The sequence below is a fragment of the Muntiacus reevesi genome, chromosome 4 (assembly GCF_963930625.1).
Source record: "Muntiacus reevesi chromosome 4, mMunRee1.1, whole genome shotgun sequence".
Classification (NCBI taxonomy): domain Eukaryota; kingdom Metazoa; phylum Chordata; class Mammalia; order Artiodactyla; family Cervidae; genus Muntiacus; species Muntiacus reevesi.
The window spans coordinates 13,515,595-13,542,447 of NC_089252.1; the positions used below are offsets into that span (position 1 = coordinate 13,515,595).

At 37.2% G+C, this 26,853-nt stretch overlaps 1 protein-coding gene across 1 annotated transcript in view; it reads right to left on the bottom strand.

Annotated features, from left to right (window-relative positions):
- PIK3C3 (phosphatidylinositol 3-kinase catalytic subunit type 3) overlaps window positions 1-26,853 on the bottom strand; it is a 158,475-nt gene that overhangs the window by 20,453 nt on the left and 111,169 nt on the right. The window contains exon 21 of the mRNA XM_065932329.1: window positions 19,655-19,729. Coding sequence (XP_065788401.1) covers window positions 19,655-19,729 — 75 coding nt within the window. The remainder of the gene's footprint in view (window positions 1-19,654; window positions 19,730-26,853) is intronic.

Sequence of the window (26,853 nt, forward strand, 5' to 3'; positions counted from 1 at the left end):
AAACTTTCCTTCTTGAGATGCATGTAATGAATTTTTACATACTTCAGCCATCTTGAAAAATATTTTTAGATAGTGATTCTATCCAGTTAAAATGCTAAGCTTACCCTTCTGTCTATTGCCTTTCTCTGAGCATTGTCACTATTATCTGAGAACTTTATACACAGTCATTAGATCACTGTTGGAAACATAAAGATGGGCACAAAACTGACACAAGTTGTGGTAACAAACTCTCAGGAAACAGTGATCCCCTGGCAGGCCCTCAGAGTCAGGGTATACCGGCCCTTTAGTAAAACACTTCACATCTCCTTTGATCATGTACGTGACCCTGATAAAGTTGCTTACTTAACCTTTCTAAGCCTTACATTCTAGCCTACAAAACAGGTTAATACTAATAATTATCTCCTGGCAGAATGAAAAGAGATAATATAGCTAAAACTTAACACAGTACTTGGTACACAGTCATCACTCTAAATTTTAAATACTGAACTTTGTCAAAAATAAACATTAATATTTATTTTTATTAATATATATATTAATATATTTTAAAGACGTTTAGAATGTCCCTGATACCTGATATCACAACTGCCAGCAATTAGTATAAGGGAAAGAAAAGTGAAGTCGCTCAGTTGTGTCCAATTCTTTGCGACCCCATGGACTGTAGACCACCAGGCTCCTCCATCCATGGAATTTTCTAGGCAAGAGTACTGGAGTGGGTCGCCATTTCCTTCTCCAGGGGATCTTCCCAACCTAGGATCAAACCTGGGTCTTCTGCATGGCAGGCAGATGCTTTTACCGTCTGAGCCACCAAAGGGTAAGCAATCTTATTTTGTGCAACTCTTTTGGGCATCTTTCTTACAAAGAAAAACTAAATAATACATTAAACTAGAATATAACATTATTCTAGTTTGTCAGTTTAATAGTGAATATTACTACTAATAATAATAAATAAATAATAGTTTAATAATACATTAAACTAAACAATACATTAAACTCTGAAAAGGAGAAAGAACTTCAAAGCTGCCAACACAAGGTAATAAAAAAGTTCAAACTTTACGCAATAATAATATTAAATTTAAGTAAAGTTCAAGATAGATACTAGCACTATTTTCCCAAAACACTAAAGAAAACTATACTGCATATTATTTGGAATTGACTGAAGCTATACTAAATATGGGGCATGGAGTTCATAGACAAAAAGAAACAACAGCTTAAAAATGAACGCTCATAGTGACAAGTAACCAGAGAATCATACCACGGCTATAGAAAGAGTAGTCATTGTCCAAGAAGAAGAAATTATTTTCTATTTTCCTAGGTTCTCTGGCTGGTCTAAGACTTATAATGATATGAGGCATATTAAGAGGTAAAAGGAGCTTCACAGGTGGTGCAGTGGAAAGAATCTGTCTGCCAATGCAGGAGACACAAGAGACATGGGCTCGATCCCCGGGTCAGAAAGATGTCCTGAAGTAGGAAGTGGCAACTGCTTTAGTATCCTTGCTTGGAAAATATCATGGACAGAGGAGCCTGTTGGGCTACACAGTTCATGAAGTCACAAAGAGTCAGGCATCACTGAGCGCGTGCGCACACACACACACACGAAAGGGATCCAGAAAAACTAAGTAACTCTCAAAAATGGATGAAACCCTCACCCTAAATACCATCTTCAGCTAAAGACAAAGGAGGATGTTGAGTAGGGTTGACACTTCAGATGTGAGGAAGGCAAGGAAATGGAAAAGCAAATGTTAGGAAAACAAATGTTTGCTAGGCCTTGCAGAGACAACGGGACACAGAGTGAACTCTAAATCTCCAAGAGTTTCACCCATCACACCTAACTGTATTCTTTGCAGATATTTCTGGTGAATGGTCTATTCTTGGTATAGGCACTGTATCTAAATTTTTCAGGGAGTTAGAGGTAAGGTCAAACATGCTTCCAGGGGCTTTTAGGAATTGACTGTTTTCAGCTTGAAATGCCAGAAACATTTTGGGGTGGCAAATCTGGTTTCCCTGTGCTAGCATTAATGTAACTGTTGCATTGAAAACCAGTTTTTCCACTTATCGAAATTATCTCATTATTTTTTTAAAAAGATACACCAGGCTTAAAATATTCTGTTAAAATCAGAGGGTTGGTTAAAGTCTTATGGAGGAGGCACAACTTTTCTCTCTAAAATACCTTTTTGGCATGAAGATTATTTTTGAGCTGAAACCAGTCAAAGCTCAAAAGGAAGAAACTTTGACCTTCCCCAAAGTTGCCTAAAAAAAATGTTAGTTACAGGTCTGTTCCAGGAAGGGACCTATTCACCATAGATTAATCACAGTATGAATTATGTGCCTAGACAGGGAGGAACCTGGTGATGTTTGTTAAAAATTCCTCTTTGTGTCCCATTCATTGTCTCTGCGTGGCGTTAGCAATTATTTATTAACCAAACATTTGCTTTTCTACCTCCATGTCAATTGTCTTCCTCCCCTTTGATATCTCAAACCACTATCCCCAACATCCTCTTTTGTCTTTAGCTGAGGATGGCATTTAGGGTGAGGACCTCAGTCAGTTTGGTGAGTTATTCACATTTTTTTCCTGGGTCTCTCCCATATACACACTAGTAAACTTTAGTTTTTCTTCTGTAACTCTGTCAATAATCCCATATCATTTTAGTTCTTAAACCAACCAGAAGAAACCAGGAGGGTAGAGAAAATTTCTTCCTTCCCAAGAGTCTCATAAGAATTTTTTAAATGAGTGTTTCTAGTATAGTAAATGGTAAATGGTGGAGGTGAGATGAGAAGGAATTCTAACTAGATATAGATAGCAAGATAGCAAGAAGCCTGTAGAGAACCAAAAGTGGTTTTGTCTCCCCACCCCAAAAAACAAAGGGAATTATAGGTTAGCAAAGTGTTTTCTGTTAGTCTCACCAGTCTGTCTAAATCAGCATGGTAAGCTCCTACCTTACCTATTTCTATCAAAACACTTTAGGCTGAGGTGTATACTGAAGTTATTTGTTCACTCATCCTTCTCAACAACACTCAACTTTTAATGAACCATTAAGAGTGTTACAATTAAGAACCTTGTTTCATTCATTTTTACTATAATCCTGAAACCTAGGGTAATATCTAGCACACAGGAGCATACAATGTGGCTATTTTCATTTATTTAATTGACATCTCAATTTCACATTTAGATCTTAGGCAACTTTTAAAAAAGGTACTGATGTGAGACATTTCCTTCTAGAAACCCAAGAGCCCTTACAGAAGTTGTCATGACTTGGGTCTTCATTTCCATGAGGATCTATACTGGAATTAAGGAAGGTAGAGTCTGGATCACCTGGTGCTACCTTGTGACTTAATACTGTCCTATGATTTCAGTGTTTTTGACTGAGTTGGTATCAAACAGCAAGAGTACTTTAACTGTTGCAGGCTAACACAACAGAAGCAGAGTACCCTGAAAACTGTATTACAGCCCCTGAGTAAACAGAGGTTATGAAGTAGTTTTGACAAAACATGATTCTTTGGAGGAGGGAATGGCAAACCGCCCCAGTATACTCGCCGTGAGAAACTCATGAACTGTGTAAAAGGCTAAAAAGAAATGACACCAAAAGATGAGTCTCCCAGGTCAGAAGGTGTCCAGTATGTTACCGGGGAAGGGCCGAGGAGAATTACCAACAGCCCCGAAAGGAGTGAAGTGGCTGGGCAAAAGCAGAGATGATACTCAGCTGTGGATGTGTCTGGTGGTGAAAGTAAAACCCGATGCTGCAAAGAACAGTATTGTATAGGAATCTGGAGTAGGTCCATGAATTAAGGGAAACTGGACATGGTCAACCAGGAGATGGTAAGAATAAACACTAACATCAGAGAACTAAAATGGATGGGAATGGGAGAATTTAATTCAGATGACCATCATATCTACTACTATGGGTAAGAATCCTGTAGAAGAAACGGAGTAGCCCTCATAGTCAACAAAAAAGTCTGAAATGCAGCACTTGGGTATAACCTCAAAAATGACAGAATGATCTCTGTTCATTTCTGAGGTATGCCATTCAACATCACAGTAATCCAAGTCTATGCCCCTACCACCGATGTCGAAGCAGCTGAAGCTGATCAGTTCTGTGAAGACTCTGAAGACCTCCGAGAACTAACACCTAAAAAAGATGTTCTATTCATTATAGAGGATTTGAATGCAAAAGTAGCAAGTCAAGAGATACCTGGAGTAACAGGAAAGTTTGGCCTTGGAGTACAAAATGAAGAAGAGCAAAGGATAACTGAATTCTGGCAGGAGAATGCACCAGTCACAGCAAATAACCTTTTCACCACAAGAGATGACTTTACACATGGACATCACCAAACAGTCAACGCTGAAATCAAACTAACTATGTTTTTACAAAGATGATGAAGTTGTATACAGTTAGCAAAAACAAAACCTGGAGCTGACTGTGGCTCAGATCATCAGCTTCTCAAAGCAAAATTCAGGCTTAAACTAAAGAAAACTAGGAAAAACACTAAGTCAGCCAGGAATGACTCAAATCAAATCCCGTATGAATTCACAGTAGAGGTAACAAATAGATTCAAGGGACTAGATCTAGTTAATGGTGTGCCTGAAGAACTATGGACAGAGGTCTGTAATACTGTACAGGAGGAGGCAAACAAAACCATCCCAAAGAAGAAGAAAAGCAAGACAGCAAAGTGGTTACCTGAGGAGGCTTTGCAAATAGCAGAAGAATGAAGAGGAGGGAAAAGCAAGGGAGACAGAGAACGGTATATCCAATCAAATGCAGCTATTTCAATCTAGCTATTCCAAAGAACAGCTAGAAGAGAAAAGAAGGCCTTCTTCAAAAGACAGTGCTTAATAACAGGAGAAAAAAATGAAAAGGTGATAGACCAGAGATCTCTTCAGGAAAACTGGAAACATCAAGGGAGCATTCTGACCAAAGATGGGCACAATAAAGGATAAAAATGGTAGAGACCTGGTAGATGCTGAAGAGATCAAGAAGGGATGGAAGGAATACACAGAAGAACTGTATAAAAAATATCTTAAAGAACTGGATTACTACAATGGTGTGGTTAGTCACCCAGAGCCAGACATTCTGGAATGCGAAGCTAAGTGGGCCTTAAGAAGCACTGCTGTTTATAGAGCTAGTGGATGTGATGAAATTCCAGCAGAAGTATCTAAATCCCTAAAGGATGATGCCACCAAGGTTTTGCATTCATTATGTCAGCAAATCTGGAAAAGCCAACAGTGGCAACAGGAAAAGGTCAATCCTCATCTCAATTTCCAAGAAGAATGTGCCTGCCATGGGACAACTGCACTCATCTCCCATGCTAGTAAGGTCATGCTTAAAACACTGCATGCTAGGCTTCAGCATTAGGCAAACCAAGAACTTCCAGATGTCCAAGCTAGGTTAGAAAAGGAAGAGGAACTAGAGATCAAATTGCCAACATTTGCTGGATTATAGAGAAGACAAGGGAATTTCAGAAAAACATCTATCTCTGTTTAATCGACTAAGCTAAAGCCTTTGACTGTGTGGATCATGACAAACTGTGGGAAGCTCTAAGAGAGATGGGAATACCAGACCATCTTACCTGTCTTCTGAGAAACCTGTATGCGGTCAAGAAGCAACAGTTAGAACCCTGTATGGAACACCTGATTGGTTTAAGATCAAGAAAGGAGTAGGACAGGGCTGTCTGCTGTCACCCTGTTTGTTTAACCTATATGCTGAGCACATCATGAGAAATGCCGGGCTGGATGAGTTACAAGCTGGAATCAAGATAGTAGGGAGAAACATCAACAACCTCAGATACTCAGATATGCAGATGATATCACTTTAATGGCAGAAAGCAAAGAACTGAAGAGCCTCTTGATGAGGGTGAAGGAGCAGAGCAAAAGAGCCTCTTAAGATTAAATATTAAAAAAAAATAAGATCATGCCATCCGGTTCCATTACTTCATGGCAAACAGAAGGGAAAAAGGTGTAAGTAGTGACAGATTTGCTTTTCTTGGGCTGCAAAATCACTGCAGATGGTGACTGCAGCCATGAAATCAGAAGATGATTGCTTCTTGGCAGAAAAGCAATGACAAACCTAGACAATATGTTGAAAAGCAGAGACATAACTCTGCTGACAAAGGTCCGTACACTCAAGGCTACGGTCTTCCCAGAGGTCATGTACAATTGTAAGAGCTGGACCATAACAAGGCAAAATGCCAAAGAATTGATGCCTTTGAACTGTGGTGCTGGAGAAGACTCCTGAAAGTCCCTTGGACAACAAGGAGATCAAACAGTCAATCTTAAGGGATATCAACTCTGAATAGTTACTAGAAGGACTGATGCTGAAGCTGAAGCCCCAGTATTTTGGCCATCTGATGAGAACAGAGTACTCATTGGAAAAGTCCCTGATGCTGGGAAAGATTGTGGGCAGGAGAAGAGGGCTTCAGAGGATGAGATGGCTGGATGGCATCACCAATGCAATGAACATGAACTTGGGCAAACTCCAGGAGATATGGTGAGAAACAGGGAGGCCTGGTGTGCTGTAGTCCATGGGGTCGCAAAGAGCGGGACGTGACCGGGCAACTGAACAACAACATGAAGTAGTTCAAGTAAAGTACTATAAGAATATGTGCACGGGCTGCGACATTAACAGCATTCTAAACTGGAACTCACACTGTATTATCGGTATCTTCACATTAGCAAGTGACAATTTAGTTTCAGTATTCCTGTCTGTCACATTAATACTGCTAGATTAAATTTTGCTAGTTTGTAACATCATTTAACTTATAAATCTGTTTTTATTTTATAGTTATGTATTAATATGAGTAGACACATAATAAGTTAATATCAGACTTTATGTTGTACATTTAAGATCATAAACTGTAATATATCAACACAGGGGATTTCATTTGTTTAAAATAGTTTTATGTATTACTTATGGTTGAAAAACACCTTTTCAGAATTTCAAAATGGGCTTCAGGGGGTTTCTAAATACAATGAAATGAATACTTTCAGAAGTTCACAGACCAACAATTTCCCAAGGGAAGTCCATGATTCCAAAAAGATGAGAAATTGGTTTGGAAATTAGTAATTTGAAAATATGATACTGACTGGGAATACAACATCTCCTAATCTCTTAACGTTCAAGGGAGTACACAATCATTGATTTTCCCATGATTTGGTGAAAAGTTTATGATCAATTTCTGTTAAACGTTTCACTGCTTTCAACTAAACATGTATCTCTGTTCAACTAAGCTAAGATCTTCGTTTTCTGCTTTATTCTTATCCTGGAATTCCCACTTATTATCTACTTTGTTAGACAAATCCCATTCTACCCTTCAAAAGGTAAAGAAATGAGAAGCCTACAATATCATAGGTATAGATAATCCTTTCTTAGTTTTATTTAATCATTTAATGTCTTGTTATCGATATAATTCTAACTGAAATCCACCACTTGAGTAGACAGCCTATCTTAAGGACTTCTGATTCAAAACTGCTTCCCTTAATAAATCATTTATCAAATGGTATCAACCATCACATGGAGTTTACTTAAAGGGCTCAATGCTTTTAATAGGAAACTTAGTCCCACTTTTCTTCATTTCGTCATCAGGCGTTACTGGAATTCCAATGTCAACTTGCATCACTGCCTGCAAATGAAGAGTATATTTCTATCCTTCTGGTAAGAAAATTTTCAAAGAACAAGATTAATAATTATAAGGCATAAAAGATTCAATATCTAGCTATGAAACTATTAACTATGCATTCCAAGTTCAAAGAGGAATGTATTTTGAAAAGAGTTAATCAATGTTTTAAGCAAATCAAAACCACAATGAGGTACCATTACACGCCAGTCAGGATGGCTGCTATCCAAAAGTCTACAAGCAATAAATGCTGGAGAGGGTGTGGAGAAAAGGGAACCCTCTTACACTGTTGGTGGGAATGCAAACTAGTACAGCCACTATGGAGAACAGTGTGGAGATTTCTTAAAAAACTGGAAATAGAACTACCATATGACCCAGCAATACCACTTCTGGGCATACACACTGAGGAATCCAGATCTGAAAGAGACACGTGCACCCCAATGTTCATCGCAGCACTGTTTATAATAGCCAGGACATGGAAGCAACCTAGATGCCCATCAGCAGATGAATGGATAAGGAAGCTGTGGTACATATACACCATGGAATATTACTCAGCCGTTAAAAAGAATTCATTTGAATCAGTTCTAATGAGATGGATGAAACTGGGGGCCATTATACAGAGTGAGGTGAGCCAGAAAGATAAAGAACATTACAGTATACTAACACATATATACGGAATTTAGAAAGATGGTAACGATGGCCCTATATGCAGGGCAGAAGAAGAGACACAGAAGTACAGAACAGACTTTTGAACTCTGTGGGAGAAGGGGAGGGTGGGATGTTTCGAAAGAACAGCATGTATATTATCTGTGGTGAAACAGACCACCAGCCCAGGTGGGAGGCATGAGTCAAGTGCTCGGGCCTGTTGGGCTGGGAGGATCCAGAGGAATCGGGTGGAGAGGGAGATGGGAGGGGGGATCGGGATGGGGAATTCGTGTAACTCTATGGCTGATTCACATCAATGTACGACAAAACCCCCTGAAAAAAAAAAAAAAAAAAAAAGAAAATTCATCTTCATACCGAACAGAATGGCTTTTTAAAGTTAATATCTGTAAATTAAAATTTTAGGAAATTTTAAAACGCACTTCATGAAATTTAGGAAAATATTTAAAAAATTCAAGGAGTGTGTCTTATTCAAATCTATGATGTTAAATAGTCAAGGGGCAAAGTGTACATAAAACAAACTTAATGTTCACTGTAACTACCTTATTTTGTCCCTGACTGGAAGTATAAAGAGAATAAGAGGTGTTAATTAAATTTTCCTGTTATTTGCATTTCTAATTCTTTGTGACCACATGGACTGAAGCCTGCTAGGCTTCTCTGTCCATGAATTCTCCAAGCAAGAATACTGGAGTGAATTGCCATTTCCTTCTCCAGGGGATCTTCCTGACACAGGGATCAAACCTGGGTCTCCTGCACTGCAGGCAGATTCTTTAACATCTGAGCCACCAGGGAAGTCTATTTGCATTAGTGACATGGAAGTATTTTTAAAATTGTAGGTGAAGACAATTTTTTGAATTACAGAGAATATATACTGCTGAAATTAATAGTATATAGTGTAGAGTTTTTCTTAATTTTCCTTTTGTCTATTTAATAATTAAATGGAACCAATCTCAAAACTGTACTTATTGCTTTTTATACCTCTGCTTATTCTTTCTACTTGAATCTCTCATGTTCTCTGTAACACTCCACTTTATCAATGGACAGATCATCCAGACAGAAAAATCAATAAGGATAGAGCCTTAAATGAAACTTAGACCAGAACGACTTAATTGACATTTAATTGATATTTAAAGAGCATCCCATCCAAGAGCATAATATACACTCTTCTCAAGTGCACATGGAACATTGTCCAGGACTGACCATGGTCTCGGCAACAAGGTGAACCTTGGTAAAATTAAGAAAACTGAAATCTTAACACCTTTTCCAATCACAATGCTATGAGATTAGAAATAAACTACAAGAAAAACTGAAGAAATCAAAGAGGAAATCAAATACCTAGAGACAAATGAAAATGAAAAGCACATCAATTAAAAACCTATAGAATACAGCAAAAGCAATTCTAAGGGGGATGTTTACAATGATACAATCTTCCTTTAGGAAACAAGAAATATCTCAAATAAACAACCTAACCTTACACCTAAAGCAACCTGAGAAAGAATAATATACAGAATCAAAGTTAGCAGAAGGAAAGAAATCACAAAGATCAGAGTAGAAATAAATGAAACAGAGATCAAAAAAAAAAAGAAAAAAAAAAAGAAAAATTCAAAGATCAACGAAACTAAAATCTGGTTCTTTGAAAAGATAAACAAAATTGATAAACCGTTAGCCAAAGGATCATAAGAGACTCTTACAAGCAACTGTAACAGCAACAAGTATGCAACAACATGTATGCCAAGGGGACAACCTGGAAAAAAATGGACAAATTTTTAGAAAGGTGCATTCTCCCAAGACTGAACCAGGAAGAAATAGAAAATATGAAGAGACCAATCACTGCACTGAAATTGAAACTGTGATTTAAAAACTCCCAACAAACAAAACTCCAGGACCTGATGACCTCACAGGCAAATTCCAAGAAGAGCTAACAATAATCCTTCTGAAACTGTTGAAAAAAACTGCAGAGGAAAGAAAACTATCAAACTCATTCTATGAGGCCATCATCACCTTGACACAAAAACCAAAGATATCACACAAAAAAAGGAAAATCACAGGGCAAAATCACTGATGAACACAGATGCAGAAATCCTGAACAAAATACTAGGAATCTGAATCCAACAATACATTAAAAGAAGCATACACCATGAACAGTGGGATTTAACTCAAGGAGTCAAGGATTTTTCACTATCTGCAAATCAGTGTGATAAACCACATCAAAAAATTGAAGGAAAAAAAGTATGATCATTTCAATAGATGCAGGGAAAGGTTTTGACAAAACTCAGCAACTATTTATGATAAAAGTTCTCCAGAAACTGAGCATGAAGTGTACATACCTCAACATAATAAAGGCCCATATACAACAAATCTACAGCTAACATCATACTCAAAAGTGAAAATCTGAAAACATTTCCTCTAAGATCAGGAACAAGACAAGGATATCCACTTTCACCACTTTTATTCAACATAATTTTGGATATCCTAGTCACAGCAATCAGAGAAGAACAAGAAATAAAAGGAATCCAAATTGGAAAAGAAAAAGTCACTGTTTGAAGATGACGTGATATTATACACAGAGAATCTTAAAGATGCTATCAAAAGCTACTAGACCTCATCAATGAATTTGGTAAAGTTGGAGGATCAAAATTAGAGCACAGAAATATGCTATATCTCTATATACTAACAATGAAAGATCTGAAAGAAATTAAAGAAATAACCACATTCAGTATTGCATCAAAAAGTATAAAATACCTAGGGATAAACCTACCCAATGAGACAAAAGAATTGTACTCTGAAAACTGTAAGATGAAAGAAAGATGTAAGTAAAAGAAACTGAAGATGACACAAACACATGGAAAGGTATATACCATGTTCTTGGATTAGAAGAATCAATATTGTCAAAATGACTATATTACACAAGGCAATCTACAATGGCGTTTTTCACATAACTAAAAAAAATTTTAAATGTGTATGGAGACACAAAAGACCCTGAAGAGCCAAAGCAACTTTAAGAAAGAAAAATGAAGTTGGAGGAATCAGGTTCCCTGGCTTCAGACTCTACCGCAAAGCTACAGTCATCAAAATAGTATGAATCTGGCACAAAAACAGAAATGTAGATCAATGAACGGGACAGAAAGCCCGGAGAGAAACCCACACATCCACACATCCACACATCTCTAGGCAACTGGTCTTTGACAAAGGAGGAAGAATATACAATAGAGAAAAGACAGTCTCTTCAATAAATTGGAAAAACTGGACAGTTATGTGTAAAAAAAAAAGAAAAAAAAAGAAACTAGAACATTCTTTAACAACATACACAAAGTGAACTCAAAATGGATTAAAAACCTAAATTTAAGACCAGACAGTATAAAGCTCGTAGAAGAAAACACAGGCAAAACACTCTGTGACATAAATCACAGTAATAGAAATCTAATTAAGCTCAAAAGCTTTTGTACAGCAAAGGAAATCAGAGAAGACAAAAAGATAACCCATAGAGTGGGAGAAAATAGCTGCAAATAATGCAATCAACAATTGATTAGTCTCCAAAAATTACAAACAGCTCATAGGGCTAAATATCATAAAAGTGACCCAATCAAAAAATGGACAAAAGACCTAAATAGACATTTCTCCAAAGAAGCCATACAGATGCCAAGAGGCACATGAAAAGTTATTCAACCCTGCTGTTTAATAGAGAAATAAAAATAAAAACTATAATGAGATATTGCCTCACACCAGTCAAAAGGGCCATCATCAAAATCCACAGACAATAAATGCTGGAGAGGATATAGAGAGAAGGGAACCCCTCTACAATGCTGGTAGGAATGTAAATTGGTACAGCCACTATGGAGAACAGTATGAAGTTTCCTTAAAAAAATAAAAATAGAGCTACCATGTGACTCAGAAATTCCATTCCTGGACATATATCTGGAGAAAAACATGATTTGAAAGAACACATGCACTCTGATGCTCACTGCAGGACTATTTACAATAGCCAAGATAAGGAGGCAACCTAAATGCTTATCAACAGAGGAATGGATAAAGAAGATGTGGTACATATATACTAAGGAATAATACTCAGCTGTTAAAAATGAAATAATGCCATTTGCAGCATCATGGATGGACCTAGAGACTGTCATGCTGAGTGAAGTATGTCAAGAGAGAGAAAGAGAAATATTGTATGATATCCTTCATATGCAGAATCCAAAAATAAATGATAAAAATGAACTTATTTACAAAATAGAAACAGACTCACAGACTAGAGAATGAACTTATGGTTATAGGGGGGAAAGCTGGGATAAGGGATAGCTGGGGAATTTAGGATGGACAGGAACAAAGTCCTGTATTTAAAATGGATAACCAACAAGAACTTAACTGTATAGCACAAGGGACTGTGCTCAATGTTATGTGGCAGCCTGGATGAGAGGGGAGATTGGGGAAGAATGAATACGTATGTATATGGCTGAGTCCCTCTGCTGTCCACCTGAAATTATCACAACATTGTGAATTGGCCATACTCCAATATAAAATAAAAAGTTTTAAAAACTTGAAAAAATGGATTTTAAAAAGGAAGAAGAATCTTAATAACCATTTCAGATAATTACTGATAGTTCTCTTTGCTACTAAGACAAATTCTCAGGCCCTATCATATCTAAGCCTGGGGACCAGCAGTCTGTATTTTAACTGGCTCTTCTGATGATTCGAATACACTCAGAAGCTTGAAGATTTCTGATCTACTTTATGACGAGGAGTACAACTCTCAGCTTCAGTTAGGTCATCGTGGAGGGGACAGTGGCAAGACGAATCATCTAAATGATGATTCAAACCAATGGCTATAGTTTCCTTGTGCTGTTCAACTTCATTATCTTAAAAACTGACACATTTTTTTTGGTTCTAGGGGTTACTATGAAAATAATTTTTTAATATTTTCATTTATGAAACTTCAAATTCTTTAAAATACACCAAAATGTAATCTCTCCTCAAGTTATTCATTTTGAAGCAAAATAGTATCTACACAGCATTAAGGAAGATATAATCTGATAAAACTTACATCAAAATATTTAATACCCTAATCTATAGTTTTACTTCAGTGACATGAATTAAGCTTTGTCATATAATGATCCAAAAGGAAGTAGACTGACTTTCCTCCACAACCTGATTTCAAATTTCTCCAACCGGACTATATATTACCTGAAAAGCCATGGCTTATTTCAGCTTTGGGATATTTAACTGGACTGCATATTTTTCTCCATTTGCATCCCATACAAATCCAACACATTCTTAATGACCCCATCTAAATTACTCTTTTCATAAAGTAATCTTTGTCTCCTTAGGAACAATGAATATATCCCTCTGTTACTTGTTATTACCTCTATGAGAAGAAACAATGTTCTTCTCAAAGAACCTTAAAAAAAAAAAAAAGGCAGTTTTAAGGAAACTATTAACATTTTCCTTATGACAGGTTTCAGTAAACAAAAAGACTTACTTCCTGACACTGAATATTTAAGAAACTTTCAAAAGATCAGATTTTAAATAATGTTAAAAAGAAAACTATTCTCATAAGGATAAGTTCTCACTATTTAAACATCTAAAGTAATGATCAATAAAGACTAAAAAAGTATTTATGGATAAAAAGGGAAGGTCTTATGTGCTTGGCGCTCTTCTGTATATATCAACTGAGAAATACAAATCAAACTGGTAAATAATAGTATGTCCACTGTCTACAGTAAAAATAAGTTTTGACAGGATATAGATTTTTCTGTAACCCGCAGATAGATAAAAAATGAAATGAAAAAACCTAGTTTATTTATTTCTTTTCAAAGCATTTACTGGGTGTCTACTATGCACAAAACTTTATTTATACTCCCTTCTCTCACGTTCCAGAGAATAAACAAGCACATTATGAAAATAAGTCTGTAGTTTCAGATTTTACAGTATGCTTAATCCTCCAAACTGAATAACAAGTACAAACAACTGAGAAAGCAGTACCATTTGAATAGCAACTAAGTTCATTCTACTTAAGAAGATTTTGAATATCATGAATTCACGATATCCTGAAAATATGTCCTGAAAAAAAGTACAATGTCCTGAAAAAAAAAAATTATTTTTAAAATAAAATAAATCTTCCCCTGGGTTGGGAAGATCCCCTGGAGAAGGGAAAGGCTACTCACTACAGTATTCTGGGCTGGAAAATTGGGGTCGCAAATAGTCGGACACAACTGAGCGACTTTCACCTTAAAACACTGAAAGGATAGCATTAAATCATCAATCAAACTTTTTCTTTTAAAAAGCTTCCTATATTATTAAAATAATGAGCCTCTCAAAAGAGAATTCAGAGAGTGGTAACTTGAAGGTGTTTGGGTTCTGGAGTAGAAAAAAAAAATTAGAAATACATTGCTTTCTTCTCTATAAAATTATGATTCCAAATAACAGCTATATAAGTCAAAATAGGAAGGCATTTTTATTTTCTGGTGGTGAAATAAACAAAACATAATAGTTAGCCCAAAAGGAATGCTTACTGGGTACTCAGTACCATACAAAATTCTACCATATTAAATCATTCAACTCTCACACCAGGAGAGAGATTGTATTGTTATACACTGGGAAGAGACTGAGACACAGGTAGACAGCATGTTGTCACCCAATGGTGGAGGGACAATTTAAATTCAAAGAATTTGACTTCAGAGCCTGACATATTAACTCCTATAATGACATATTAACCCCTACAGTTCATGCAGTTGCACATGGTAAGTCAAACATGACTGAGCAACATTCATTATATATACGACAGAGCTTAAATTGTGTGTGTGTCTGTGTGTGTGTGTGTGTGCGTGTGTTAGTCACTCAGTCGTGTCCGACTCTTTGTGACCCCATGGACTGTAGCCCACCAGGCTTCTCTGTCCATGGGATTCTCCAGACAAGAATACTGGAGTGGGTTGTCATTTCCTTCTCCAGGGGATCTTCCCAACCCAGGGATCGAACCCAGGACTCCAGCATTTCAGGCAGATTCTTTACTGTTTGAGTCACGAGGGAAGCTCTACTCAAACTATAACATATGTAATTAACATAACTTGAAACTGCTTTGAAATATGGACTGTTAGTAAAAAACGACTAGAAACACAAACATTTTAAAATAAATCATTATAAATGTCAGGAAGCTGAGGTATGTATTATACTTCCATTTGTCTTGATATAACTTGTTTTTCCTTGCATAATCCAATTTCATTCAATCTAAACGCCAGAACTGAAAATATTTATCCCAGTGAGGAAGATTTAAAATGCTTGTTGTTTGCTATAAATGGATGAAATAATTAGAGAGATTAAGAAGAAATAACTTAGAGAAATACTGTTTTAAAAGAAGCAGACATGCCTCCTATCCAGCACATTTTAAGGTAAGCTTTTTTCTTCAAAAACAACATTTAGAGCACCCTCTAGTGGAAAACTGGTCACAAGAACTTTAAAATTTGTTACTGAAATTTTACAATTCAGTTTCCACAAATCAAGTTATCTATGCTACTGCTGCTAAGTCCCTCCAGTCATGTCCGACTCTGTGTGACCCCATAGACGGCAGCCCACCAGGCTCCCCCATCCCTGGGATTCTCCAGGCAAGAACACTGGAGTGGGCTGCCATTTCCTTCTCTAATGCATGCGTGCATGGTAAGTCGCTTCAGTCGTGTCTGACTCTGTGCGACCCCATAGACGGCAGCCCTCCAGGCTCCTCTGTCCACAGGATTCTCTAGGCAAGAATCCTGGAGTGGGCTGCCATTTCCTTCTCCGCAAGTATCTATGACCTGGGCCAAAAAAGTATATTAGGTAGACCTTTCTTTCCAAATTTTAACTCTTATAAAGTATCCCCATCAATACACATAGACACACACAAGATAGAACAGTTCTCAAAGTCCAACAGAAAAAGGCCTCTTATTTATCAGTTTCTAAAAGAAGAGACAGGTAAGATCTGTGAATCCCCAGCACCTAGAACAACACCTAAATATTACAGATATATTGCTACTCTATACATTAAAGAATTCCACTGTGGTTATAAAATGAATACAATATAAAAACAAATGTAATTATCTTTGTAGTTTGATTCTGTGGTTAAAAGATTCAACTGAAAAAGAGAGCTAAAAAACAACACAGGCAAACATTTTCCAAATTATTATTTTTTCCAAACACAGCATAACATTTTAAAAATATACTTTACTAAATGAATAAATTTGAAAGAACCTCCAACCTCCAATTCAATTTGGTTACATCCCTTCAGGCTTTGATTATTAAAGGGATTGTATGGCCCAAAGAATGCTCAAACTACTACACAATTGCACTCATCTCACACGCTAGTAAAGTAATGCTCAAAATTCTCCAAGTCAGGCTTCAGCAATACGTGAACCGAGAACTTCCAGATGTTTAAGCTGGTTCTAGAAAAGGCAGAGGAACCAGAGATCAAATTGCCAATATCCACTGGATCATAGAAGAAGCAAGAGCGTTCCAGAAAAACATCTATTTCTGCTTTACTGACTATGCCAAAGCCTTTGACTGTATGGATCACAATAAACTGTGGAAAATTCTGAAAAAGATGAGAATATCAGACCACCTGACCTGCCTCTTGAGAAACCTGTATGCAGGTCAGGAAGCAACAGTTAGAACGGGACATGGAACAACAGAGTGGTTCCAAACAGGAAAAGGAGTACGTCAAGGCTGTATATTGTCACCATGCTTATTTAAGTTATATGCAGAGTACATCATGAAAAACGCTGGGCTGGTAGAAGCACGAGATGGAATCAAGATTGCCAGGAGAAATATCAATAACCTCAGATATGCAGATGACACCACCCTTATGGCAGAAAGTGAAGAGGAACTAAAAAGCCTCTTGATGAAAGTGAAAGAGGAGAGTGAAAAAGTTGGCTTAAAGCTTAACATTCAGAAAACTAAGATCATGGCATCTGGTCCCATCACTTCATGGGAAATAGACGGGGAAACAGTGGAAACAGTGGCTGACTTTATTTTTTGGGGCTCCAAAATCACTGCAGATGGTGACTGCAGACATGAAATTAAAAGACGCTTACTCCTTGGAAGGAAAGTTATGACCAACCTAGATAGCATATTAAAAAGCAAAGACATTACTTTGCCAACAAAGGTCCGTCTAGTCAAGCCTATAGTTTTTCCAGTGGTCATGTTTGGATGGGATATTTGGACTGCGAAGAAAGCTGAGCACCGAAAAATTGATGCTTTTGAACTGTGGTGTTGGAGGAGACTCTTGAGAGTCCCCTGGACTACAAGGAGATCCAACCAGTCCATCCTAAAGGAGATCAGTCCTGGGTGTTCATTGGAAGGACTGATGCTAAAGCTGAAACTCCAGTACTTTGGCCACCTGATGCAGAGAGTTGACTCATTGGAAAAGACCCTGATGTTGGGAAGGATTGGGGGCAGGAGGAGAAGGGGATGACAGAGGATGAGATGGCTGAATGGCATCACCGACTCGATGGACATGAGTTTGCGTAAACTCCGGGAGTTGGTGATGGACAGGCAGGCCTGGCGTGCTGAGATTCATGGGGTCGCAAAGAGTCGGACACGACTGAGCGACTGAACCGAACTGATCTGATGGCATTGATACAGACGTAGTTCCACATGCAAATTTTACCAGATAATTTTTCACACTAAAGATTTAAAGTTGAATATATACAATTTCAGATTACATGAATAACACAATTATTACATTAGCAATTAGTGAGGCTACAATGGATGTTAAATTCTTGGCATGAAAATTTGGAGAAATACTAATAGATAATATCATTACTTGAGAGACTATTTTAAGGGTACTTTAAAATCTATTTTCTATGAAAGGCTAAAAAAACTTATATCGTACGGCATAGGGAAGAGAAAGCTCTGTAGAAGAAAAGAAATATTTATTCATTAATTCAACAATAATTTATCAAAGATTTTAGCTGAATGTTGTTCAAGGCTCTGGAGGCACACTGAATGGACAAGGTCCTTGTTCTCAGGGAACTTAAATCCTGAATGGGAGAGGATGATGTTAAGAAGTCAACAAGCTCCATGAGAGTTAGGACTTCTGTCTCTTTTGTTTGGTATCCCCAGCATCTAGAACAACACCTAAAATATAGTAGGTTCTTAATAAATACTTGTTGAATTGTATTTGAAAAAAAAAGATAACTTAAGCTAGTGATAAGTGCTGCAAAGAAAACAAAACAGAGTAAGTAGAGAGCAATGGAGAGGGGTGGGGTGGCAGGTATACATTATTTCAGACTTAAGAGTTAGAAAAGGCTATTCTAAAAAGATGCCATTCAAACTTTAACTTAGTAACCAAAGTCTTGCAAAGATCTGACAGAAGAGCTTCCCAGTAAGAAGGAAACAAGAGCACTGGCTCAACACAGGAATGATTTCACATTCAGATATTCAAACTGGTTGGGCAAGCCACAATGCCTACATTAAAGAGTTCATATTTTAATCAAACAGTTTGGGCAAAAGATACTGGTGGTTGCAAATGGGGTCGAAGCAGTGGAAATGAAGAGAGCGGTTAACTTCATTATCCATTTTAGTGAGCAGTAGATACAATCTGATAATATGTTTAATATGTGAAATGAAGTCAATAATGGAATTAAAAATAACTTTCAGCTCTGGGACTTAAACAGCTGAGTAGAGGATGTTCCTATTTATTAAGATGGGAAAATCAAGCAAGGAACAGATTATTAGGCAGGTATTGGAAGAAGAAAACAACTTTTACAACTAGCTGTATATTTAGGATTTCAAGTAAATAGCTAGTGAGATGGACTGAAATAGAGTAAGTTTGGAAGTTGTTTGCACAGAGAAGGTGTTTAAAGCATTGGGCCAAGGAGTTATTAGGAAGGAGGAGGATGAGGACAGTTATTCCAAATACCTCCAAGGGGAAAAGGTAAAGAATTAAAGATGGAGGTTAAATGTATTGCAAAAACCACTACAATATTGTAAAATAATTAGCCTCCAACTAATAAAAATAAATGAAAAAAATTAAAAAAATAAAGACGGAGGTTAATGTGACTTCAGTGTTGACTGAGTGCTGACTGATCTGTGACTTATCGGTGTTGTTTGATAAGAGAAAGAATATTTAAACACTCTAAAACTAAAGCTGCACAGTAATAAACTGGACTACTTGCAGACAATATGGGCTTTCTACTAGAGGAGGCACTTTAAGAAGTAAAGTCTATATGATCATCTGCAGGATTTCTACTATAGCAATTCTTAAAAAGTATAGACATTTCCTTTATATGTTCTTAAAAGTACTAAATAAAGGGACTTCTAAGACTACAATTTATATTCATTTAGGCAACTTATTTTATTACGAAGTAGATTCCACAGCAAAAATCATTGGCATATAAAATGTATATCTTCTAATAGCCATTATTACCTGTTTTTGTCAGCAAAAGGTTATCCAGGTGCCTGTCTCCTACTCCAAGAATATATGTAATCACGCAATATCCAGCTGCAATAACAGTTCAAAAACAAAAAGCAAAAGAATTGTGAAAAACACATGCAAACGAGGTTATACATACAACTGAATACAAAAGCAGTTTGAGTTAATTTAACTTTAAACTGATTACTACTCTTTTCAATTTCTTACCTAAATTTTCAAAAAAAAATGTGCAATCTTTGATTCTATGAGGCAGTTATCACTTGAAACTCAAATTGTTATTTGCATCAGAAAAAATATCGTGAAGAATTCCTTCAAATTGTTAAAAAGTCACTTTAACCAAAGTTAAGTGAGATTTTAGAAACCTTAATTAACATGTGTCTATCATTTCTCATTTCAAACTGGATATATGTCAAGAATGACAGTGAAAAAAGGGTCGTGGAAACCGACATAATAAAGTTAATGATACCATAACCATCTTATCTACACAATGACAAAAGTAAAAGTAAAATTAAAACAAATTTTAGAGAAATAATCTTAAAGTGCTAGCAGACATAAAAACGAATGAATTCACTTGAGTTGTAAAAACATGTATGAAGTTCATAGCATAATCCTCTAAATTTAGAAAAATTACATAAGCAGGATCAGTCATTGTCTCATTTTTTTCTTTCTCTTATAAAATCTGGAAACCTGGCACATGTTGAAAATGCTCAAAAAATTTAAGCAAATAACATCTGTTTGAAGCTGAATTTTTTCCACTCTGTTTCTCTCATTAATAACCTAACAATAAATACAATTTGCAAATACACGTATGACTATGCCAGTATTTACAAACATTATTTCAGTCACTACGGAAAATAAAAATCAGACCACTTGTTAATAACAGCATTAATCCCATCTAAATTCAGTTAATATTACTAATGTTCATTTGATACACGTTCTGAAGGCCATACCAGAAGTCCAAAAATGACTTAAGCAATGACATTACCATTAGATCAACCTTCAATTATTAGGTTGATACAAAAGTAATAGCAGTTTTGGGCCCTTAATTTTAAATCACTATACCTAGGCTCAAACACATCTTTATTCATCAAAATAGAACTGTTACAATCAACATGTTTTTAGCAACGAGAAGTAAGTTGGTTTATTCCCAGAGTACAAAAATCTGTGCTTTGGGATTTGATGAACTCTTGTAAAGCATTATCTGCATCCTGCTGATTGCAGAGGTGTTTTCCTTGCAGAGTTGTCAAGATGCTTGAAGAAGTGGTAGTCAGTTGGAGAGAGTTCAGGTGAATATGGCAGATGAGGCAAAACTTCATAGCCCAATTTGTTCAACTTCTGAAGCACTGGGTTCTGAGATGTGCAGTTGGGTGTTTTCATGAGAACTGGGCCCATGCTATTGACCAATGATGGTTGCAGGCATTACAGTTTTTGGTGTATCTCATCAATTTGCTGAGCATACTTCTCAAATGTAATGGTTTCATCAGAACTCAGAAAACTGTAGTGGGTCAGATGGGCAGGAGACCACCAAACAGTGGCCATGACCTTTTCTTGGTGCACCCTTTGGCTTTGGAAAGTGCTTTGGAACTTCTCGGTCCAACCACTGGGCTGGTCGTTGCTGGCTGTCGCGTAAAATCAACTTTTCATCGCATGTCACAATCTGATTGAGAAATGGTTCGTTGTTGCTGTGCAGCATAAGATGACACTTCAAAACAATGATTTATCTGATTTGTGGTCAGCTCATGAGGCACCCACTTATCGAACTTCTACACCTTTCCAATTTGTGTCAAATGCCAAACGACCATAGAATGGTTGATGCTGAGTTCTTGGGCAACTTCTCATGTAGATGTAAGAGGATCAGCTTCGATGAGTGCTCTCAATTGGTCATTGTTAACTTCCAATGGCCTGCCAGCCACTATGCTCATCTTCACTCATCTTCAAGGCAAAACTTTGCTCATCTCCTTTGCAAAACTTCATGAACACCACTACGTTGTACATTTGATAGCAATTCCTGGGCCAAATGCATTGTTGATATTGTGAGCTGTCTCCTCTGCTTTATGACCCATTTTGAACTCGAATAAAACAATCACTTGAATTTGCTTTTTGTCTAACATCATTTCTATAGTCTAAAATAAATATAAAATCCACAGCAATAAGTTATTAGCAAAAACACATGAAGTGAGAAATTCACATTAACAGGATGTATAAAATAACCACATTTATTTAAGAATTTATTTCAATATTAAATGGCAAAGGTCAACAATGTAAATCCACAATTACTTTTGCACCAACCTAATTATAAAGTTATAATTTATTGAAGGCTAGGCTCTTAAGTAGACACATTACCTTCATTATGACTAACCCTTTTAATGATGTAAATTAAGTACTATAAACATCCATCAAAAGGAAAAAACCTCCAGTTGCAGATACTAACAGGATTGTCCAAAGTCACTGGACTGGGGTTTAAACCTAAGTCAGACTCCACTGCTCACACCACTTTGGCACTGTACTTTGTGTAATTCCTCCTTCCCAAAGTGGATATTTTTTTAAAATTTATTTTTAACTGAAGGATGATTGCTTTACAATATTGTGTAGGTCTCCGCCACACATCAACATGAATCAGCCACAGGACCTCCTTCCCACCTCTCACCCCACCCACCTCTCTAGGTTGTCACGGCATCTGTCCGATCTAAGTCACACAGCAAACCCCCACCGGCTACCTATTATGCATTTTATGGGAACATACATGTTTCCATGCTACTCTCTCTTCTCCCCACCCACTCCTCGCCCCCTGGGTCCACAGCTCTGTTCTCTGTGTCTGCGTCTCCACTGCTGACCTGCAGATAGGTTCATCTGTACCATCTTTCTAGACTCCATAAATATATACATCAATACGATATTTTTCTTATTTACTTCACTCTGTATAATAGTCTCTAGGTTCATACACCTCTTTAGAATTGACTCAAATGTGTTCCTTTTTATGGCTGAGTAATATTCCACTGCATATACATACCGCAGCTTCTTTATTCATTCATCTGTCTACAGACATGTGGGTTGCTTCCACGTCCTAGCTATTGTAAATAGTGCTGCAATCAACACTGGGGTACAGGGCGACTTCTCCAATTATGGTTTTCTCAGGGTATATGCCCAGTAGTGGGATTGCTGGATGATATGGTAGCTTTATTTCTAGGTTTTTAAGGAATCTCCGTACTGTTCTCCATAGTGGCTGCGTTAATGTACACTCCTACTAAAGAGTACAAAGTGGCTACTCTGATGGGTGCAACACCCAACAAGATGTTTAATTTCAAGTACAGTTTTTTAGAATAACTCACCATATCCTAATACTAGATATAAAAGTACATCTATTTCAAAATATATTCATATGTAGCGAATGAATGAAAGATATTATCATTCCAAAAGCTTCTAATCCTATTACTAGTCTAATAATTTTCACGTCTTCTGGTCGTTCAGTTGCTCAGTCACGCTCAACTCTTTGTGACCCCATGAACTGCAGCATACCAGGCTTCCCTGTCCTTCACCATCTCCCAGAGTTTGCTCAAACTCATGTCCATTGAGCCAGTGATGCCATCCAACCATCTCATCCTCTGTCATCCCCGTCTCCTCCTGCCTTCAGTCTTTCCCAGCAACAGGGTGTTTTCTAATGAGGCAGCACTTCACATCAGGTGGACAAAGTAATGGAGTTGCAGCTTCAACATCAGTCCTTCCAATGAACATTCAGGGTTGATTTCCTTTAGGAATGACTGTTTGATCTCCTTGCAGTTCAAGGGACTCTGAAGAGTCTTCTCCAGCACCACATTTTGAAAGCATCAATTCTATGGCATTCAGCCTTCTCTATGGTCCAACTCTCACATCCACACATGACCACTGGAAAAATCATAGCTTTGACTATATGGACCTTAGTTGGCAAAGTAATGTCTCTGCTTTATAATATGCTGTCTAGGTTTGTCACAGCTTTTCTTCCACAGAACAAGGATCTTTTAAATTTCATGGCTGCAGTCACCGTCCACAGTGATTCTGAAGCCCAAGAAAATAAAGTCTGTCACTGTTTCCGCTGTTTCCCTATCTACCATGAAGTGTTGAGATTGGATGTCATGATCTTAGTTTTCAAGCCCAAGAAAATAAAGTCTGTCACTGTTTCCGCTGTTTCCCTATCTACCATGAAGTGTTGAGATTGGATGTCATGATCTTAGTTTTCCTAATGTTGAGTTTTAAGACAGCTTTTTCCACTCTCCTCTTTCACTTTCATCAAGCTCTTAGTTATTCCTTTTAATTCGCTTTCTGCCATAAGGGTGGTGTCATCTGCCTGATATGTCTCTCAGCAATCTTAATTCCAGCTTGCGCTTCATCCAGCCTAGGATTTCGCATGATGTACTCTGCATAAATTAAATATGCAGGTTGACAATATACAGCTTTGACGTCCCGGTTTGGAACTAGTCTGTTGTTTCATGACTGGTTCTAACTGGTGCATCTTGACTTGCACATAAGTTTGTCAGGAGGCAGGTAAGGTGGTCTGGTATTCCAATCTCTTTATGAATTTTCCAGTTTGTTGCGATCCACAGTCAAAGGCTTTAGCATAGTCAATGAAGTAGAAGTAGATGTTTTTCTGGAATTCTCTTGCTTTTTCTATGATCCAGTGGCTGTTGGCAAATTGATCTCTTGCTCCTCTGACTATTCTAAATCTAGCTTGTACATCTGGAAGTTCTTGGTTCACATATTATTGAAGCCCAGCTTGAAGGGTTTTGAGCATTACCTTGCTAGCATGTGAAGTAAGCGCAACTGTGTGGTAGTGTCAACATCCTTTGGCACTGCCCCTCTTTGGGACTGGATGAAAACTGACCTTTTCCAATTCTGAGCCCACTGCTATATTTTAACAATCAGCCACAAATCAGTTACAGTTGACTAAACAAATCAGTTATTCTCAAAATATAGTCTGTAGTGTGACAAGGACTACTGGTTTACCAACAACACAATATCCTGTATCTCTTCCTTAAAACAAAACTAAACCAAGATTTTGGGGGCAAGAATGTGCCTACACTAAAGACATTTCCCAGATTCACTTGAAGTTAGGCCTGTCTACTGAGATGTAGGCAAACAGAGTCTTTACGGTCAGTATTTTTAAAGAGGGAACTAACCAGGAGCACTTGGTTGACCCTAACATCCTTAAAGAGCTAAAATTCCAACCACAACAGCTTACATCTGGGTTTCTTACAAAGAAGAAAGTAACTTTTATGTGTGTAAACCACTATAGTCAGATCATGTTAACTGCTGCTAAAAGAAACTATTAGTAGGCTACTGGGAGACTTGAGGGTCATTTACATAACGGATGACGAAATACAGCTTGCCGGCCCAAACTGGTCTTCTGTTTTTACATTTTATAAAGAAAACTTATTGGGACAGAGACATACCTATTTATTTCAATATATCTTGAGCACTACAATGGTCTGGCTGAACGGCTGCAACAGAGACCACCAGGCCTAAAAAGCATAAATATATTTACTATCTGAATGGTTTTAGGGAAAAATGGACCAATATTTGATCTAAGGCATTGCTATTCAACATGTGACACACAGATTTGCAGTTTCACTCAATCTAGAAGCTTGCTAAAAATGCAAACTTTTAAGCCCTACTTCATTCCTATTGCATCAGAATCTCCTGCGGGCAGTGGCCAGAGAGTGACTGCTATACTTATCAAAGTCCTCTCTAGTGTTCTAATGCACCTACGAGCCCCCTGGGAGCCCTGAACGCAGATGCTGATCCAACATCAGCAGGGAAAGACCTGAGAGTCTGTCTTACAAACAAGTGCCCAGGGGAAGCCAGTGCTGCCGGACGATACCTGTGGCAGCCCTGCTCTAAAACTGCTGCAACATATGCAGTTTCACAAATGACTGAAAGCTCTCCACTTAAAAATTAGTGAGTTACTGAAGGACATTACACCTGGTATTGGCAAAGAGAACTGAGAACATATTAGAACTTATTAGCATACTGTGTTCACTAATCAGGGATTCCCTTAGAAATCTGGCCTCCACTTGTCAAGGATACAAAATACAAAACTCCTACTGATATATGCATATGAAGACAGCTGAAACTCCTGCATCAAAAAGAACACTGTTACGTTATGAGTGTGTCTGAGTTGTCATGTGATACTAGCTACTTTCTTATCAATTATAAATTAGAATTAGTTTACTTTTTATCACTATTTACTTTGTTTCAAGTTGTTTAGCTATCTCTATGAAAATGATTCACATGTACAGCAGTAATATTTTTCACCTAAAATTTTCATATAACTAAACATGCATGAATTATGCTTGTCTCTACTGATAAAGTAGGGCTTTCCTTGTAGGTCAATTGGTAAAGAATTTGCCTGCAATGCAGGAGACCCGGGTTTGAGTCCTGGGTCAGGAAGATTCCCTGGAGAAGGAAATGGCAACCCACTCCAGTATTCTTGCCTGGAGAATCCCAAGGACAGAGGAGCCTGGCGGGCCACATTCCAATTGCGGTTGCAAGAGTCGGACACTACTTAGTTACTACTGATAAAGTAAGATGTTTTTATAAACTATTCTTTGTCATCAAATTCGCTTTTTCAGTAATATTTCCTTGTTATTACTGGATTGTTTTCTAGTAGTAATAAAAACTGTATGAGAAAAAGCCTTTTACTCTGCCTCAGTGAGTTATGGTAATAAATATTTCTTGAAATTTCATTTCAGGAAATTTCTTTTTATATCAAGTGAGACAGTATATGATCTCTCTCTCTTTCATATGTATTAATGGTGAAAGTGAGTATTTGGGGTGTTTCAGTAATTTAAATATCAACACTTAAGATGTAATCTTTTTGATTACATCCTGAAAAAGATACGTGATGCAAGATTAGGATAAGCCTCAGAAACTGAGGACATAAACAATATTTAGAATGATTTGAGATGGCACAGAGAAGAACAGAAGAGTTTTAGGAAAACTGAAAATATTCTTTAAGTATAATGGGAACACTACACCTGTTCCAGACAACCTTGTCAAAAGCATGCTTTTCATTAGTATTTTGACTCCATGCGAAATAAACATCTTGAATCTCATTTTGTAAAACAACTTTGCTTTAAAGTAAAATATAGAGAAATATAGACAAATAAACAATACCATTTCCCTTTCCTTAATAAAGATATGAGTGTGAGAATAATCTGTGT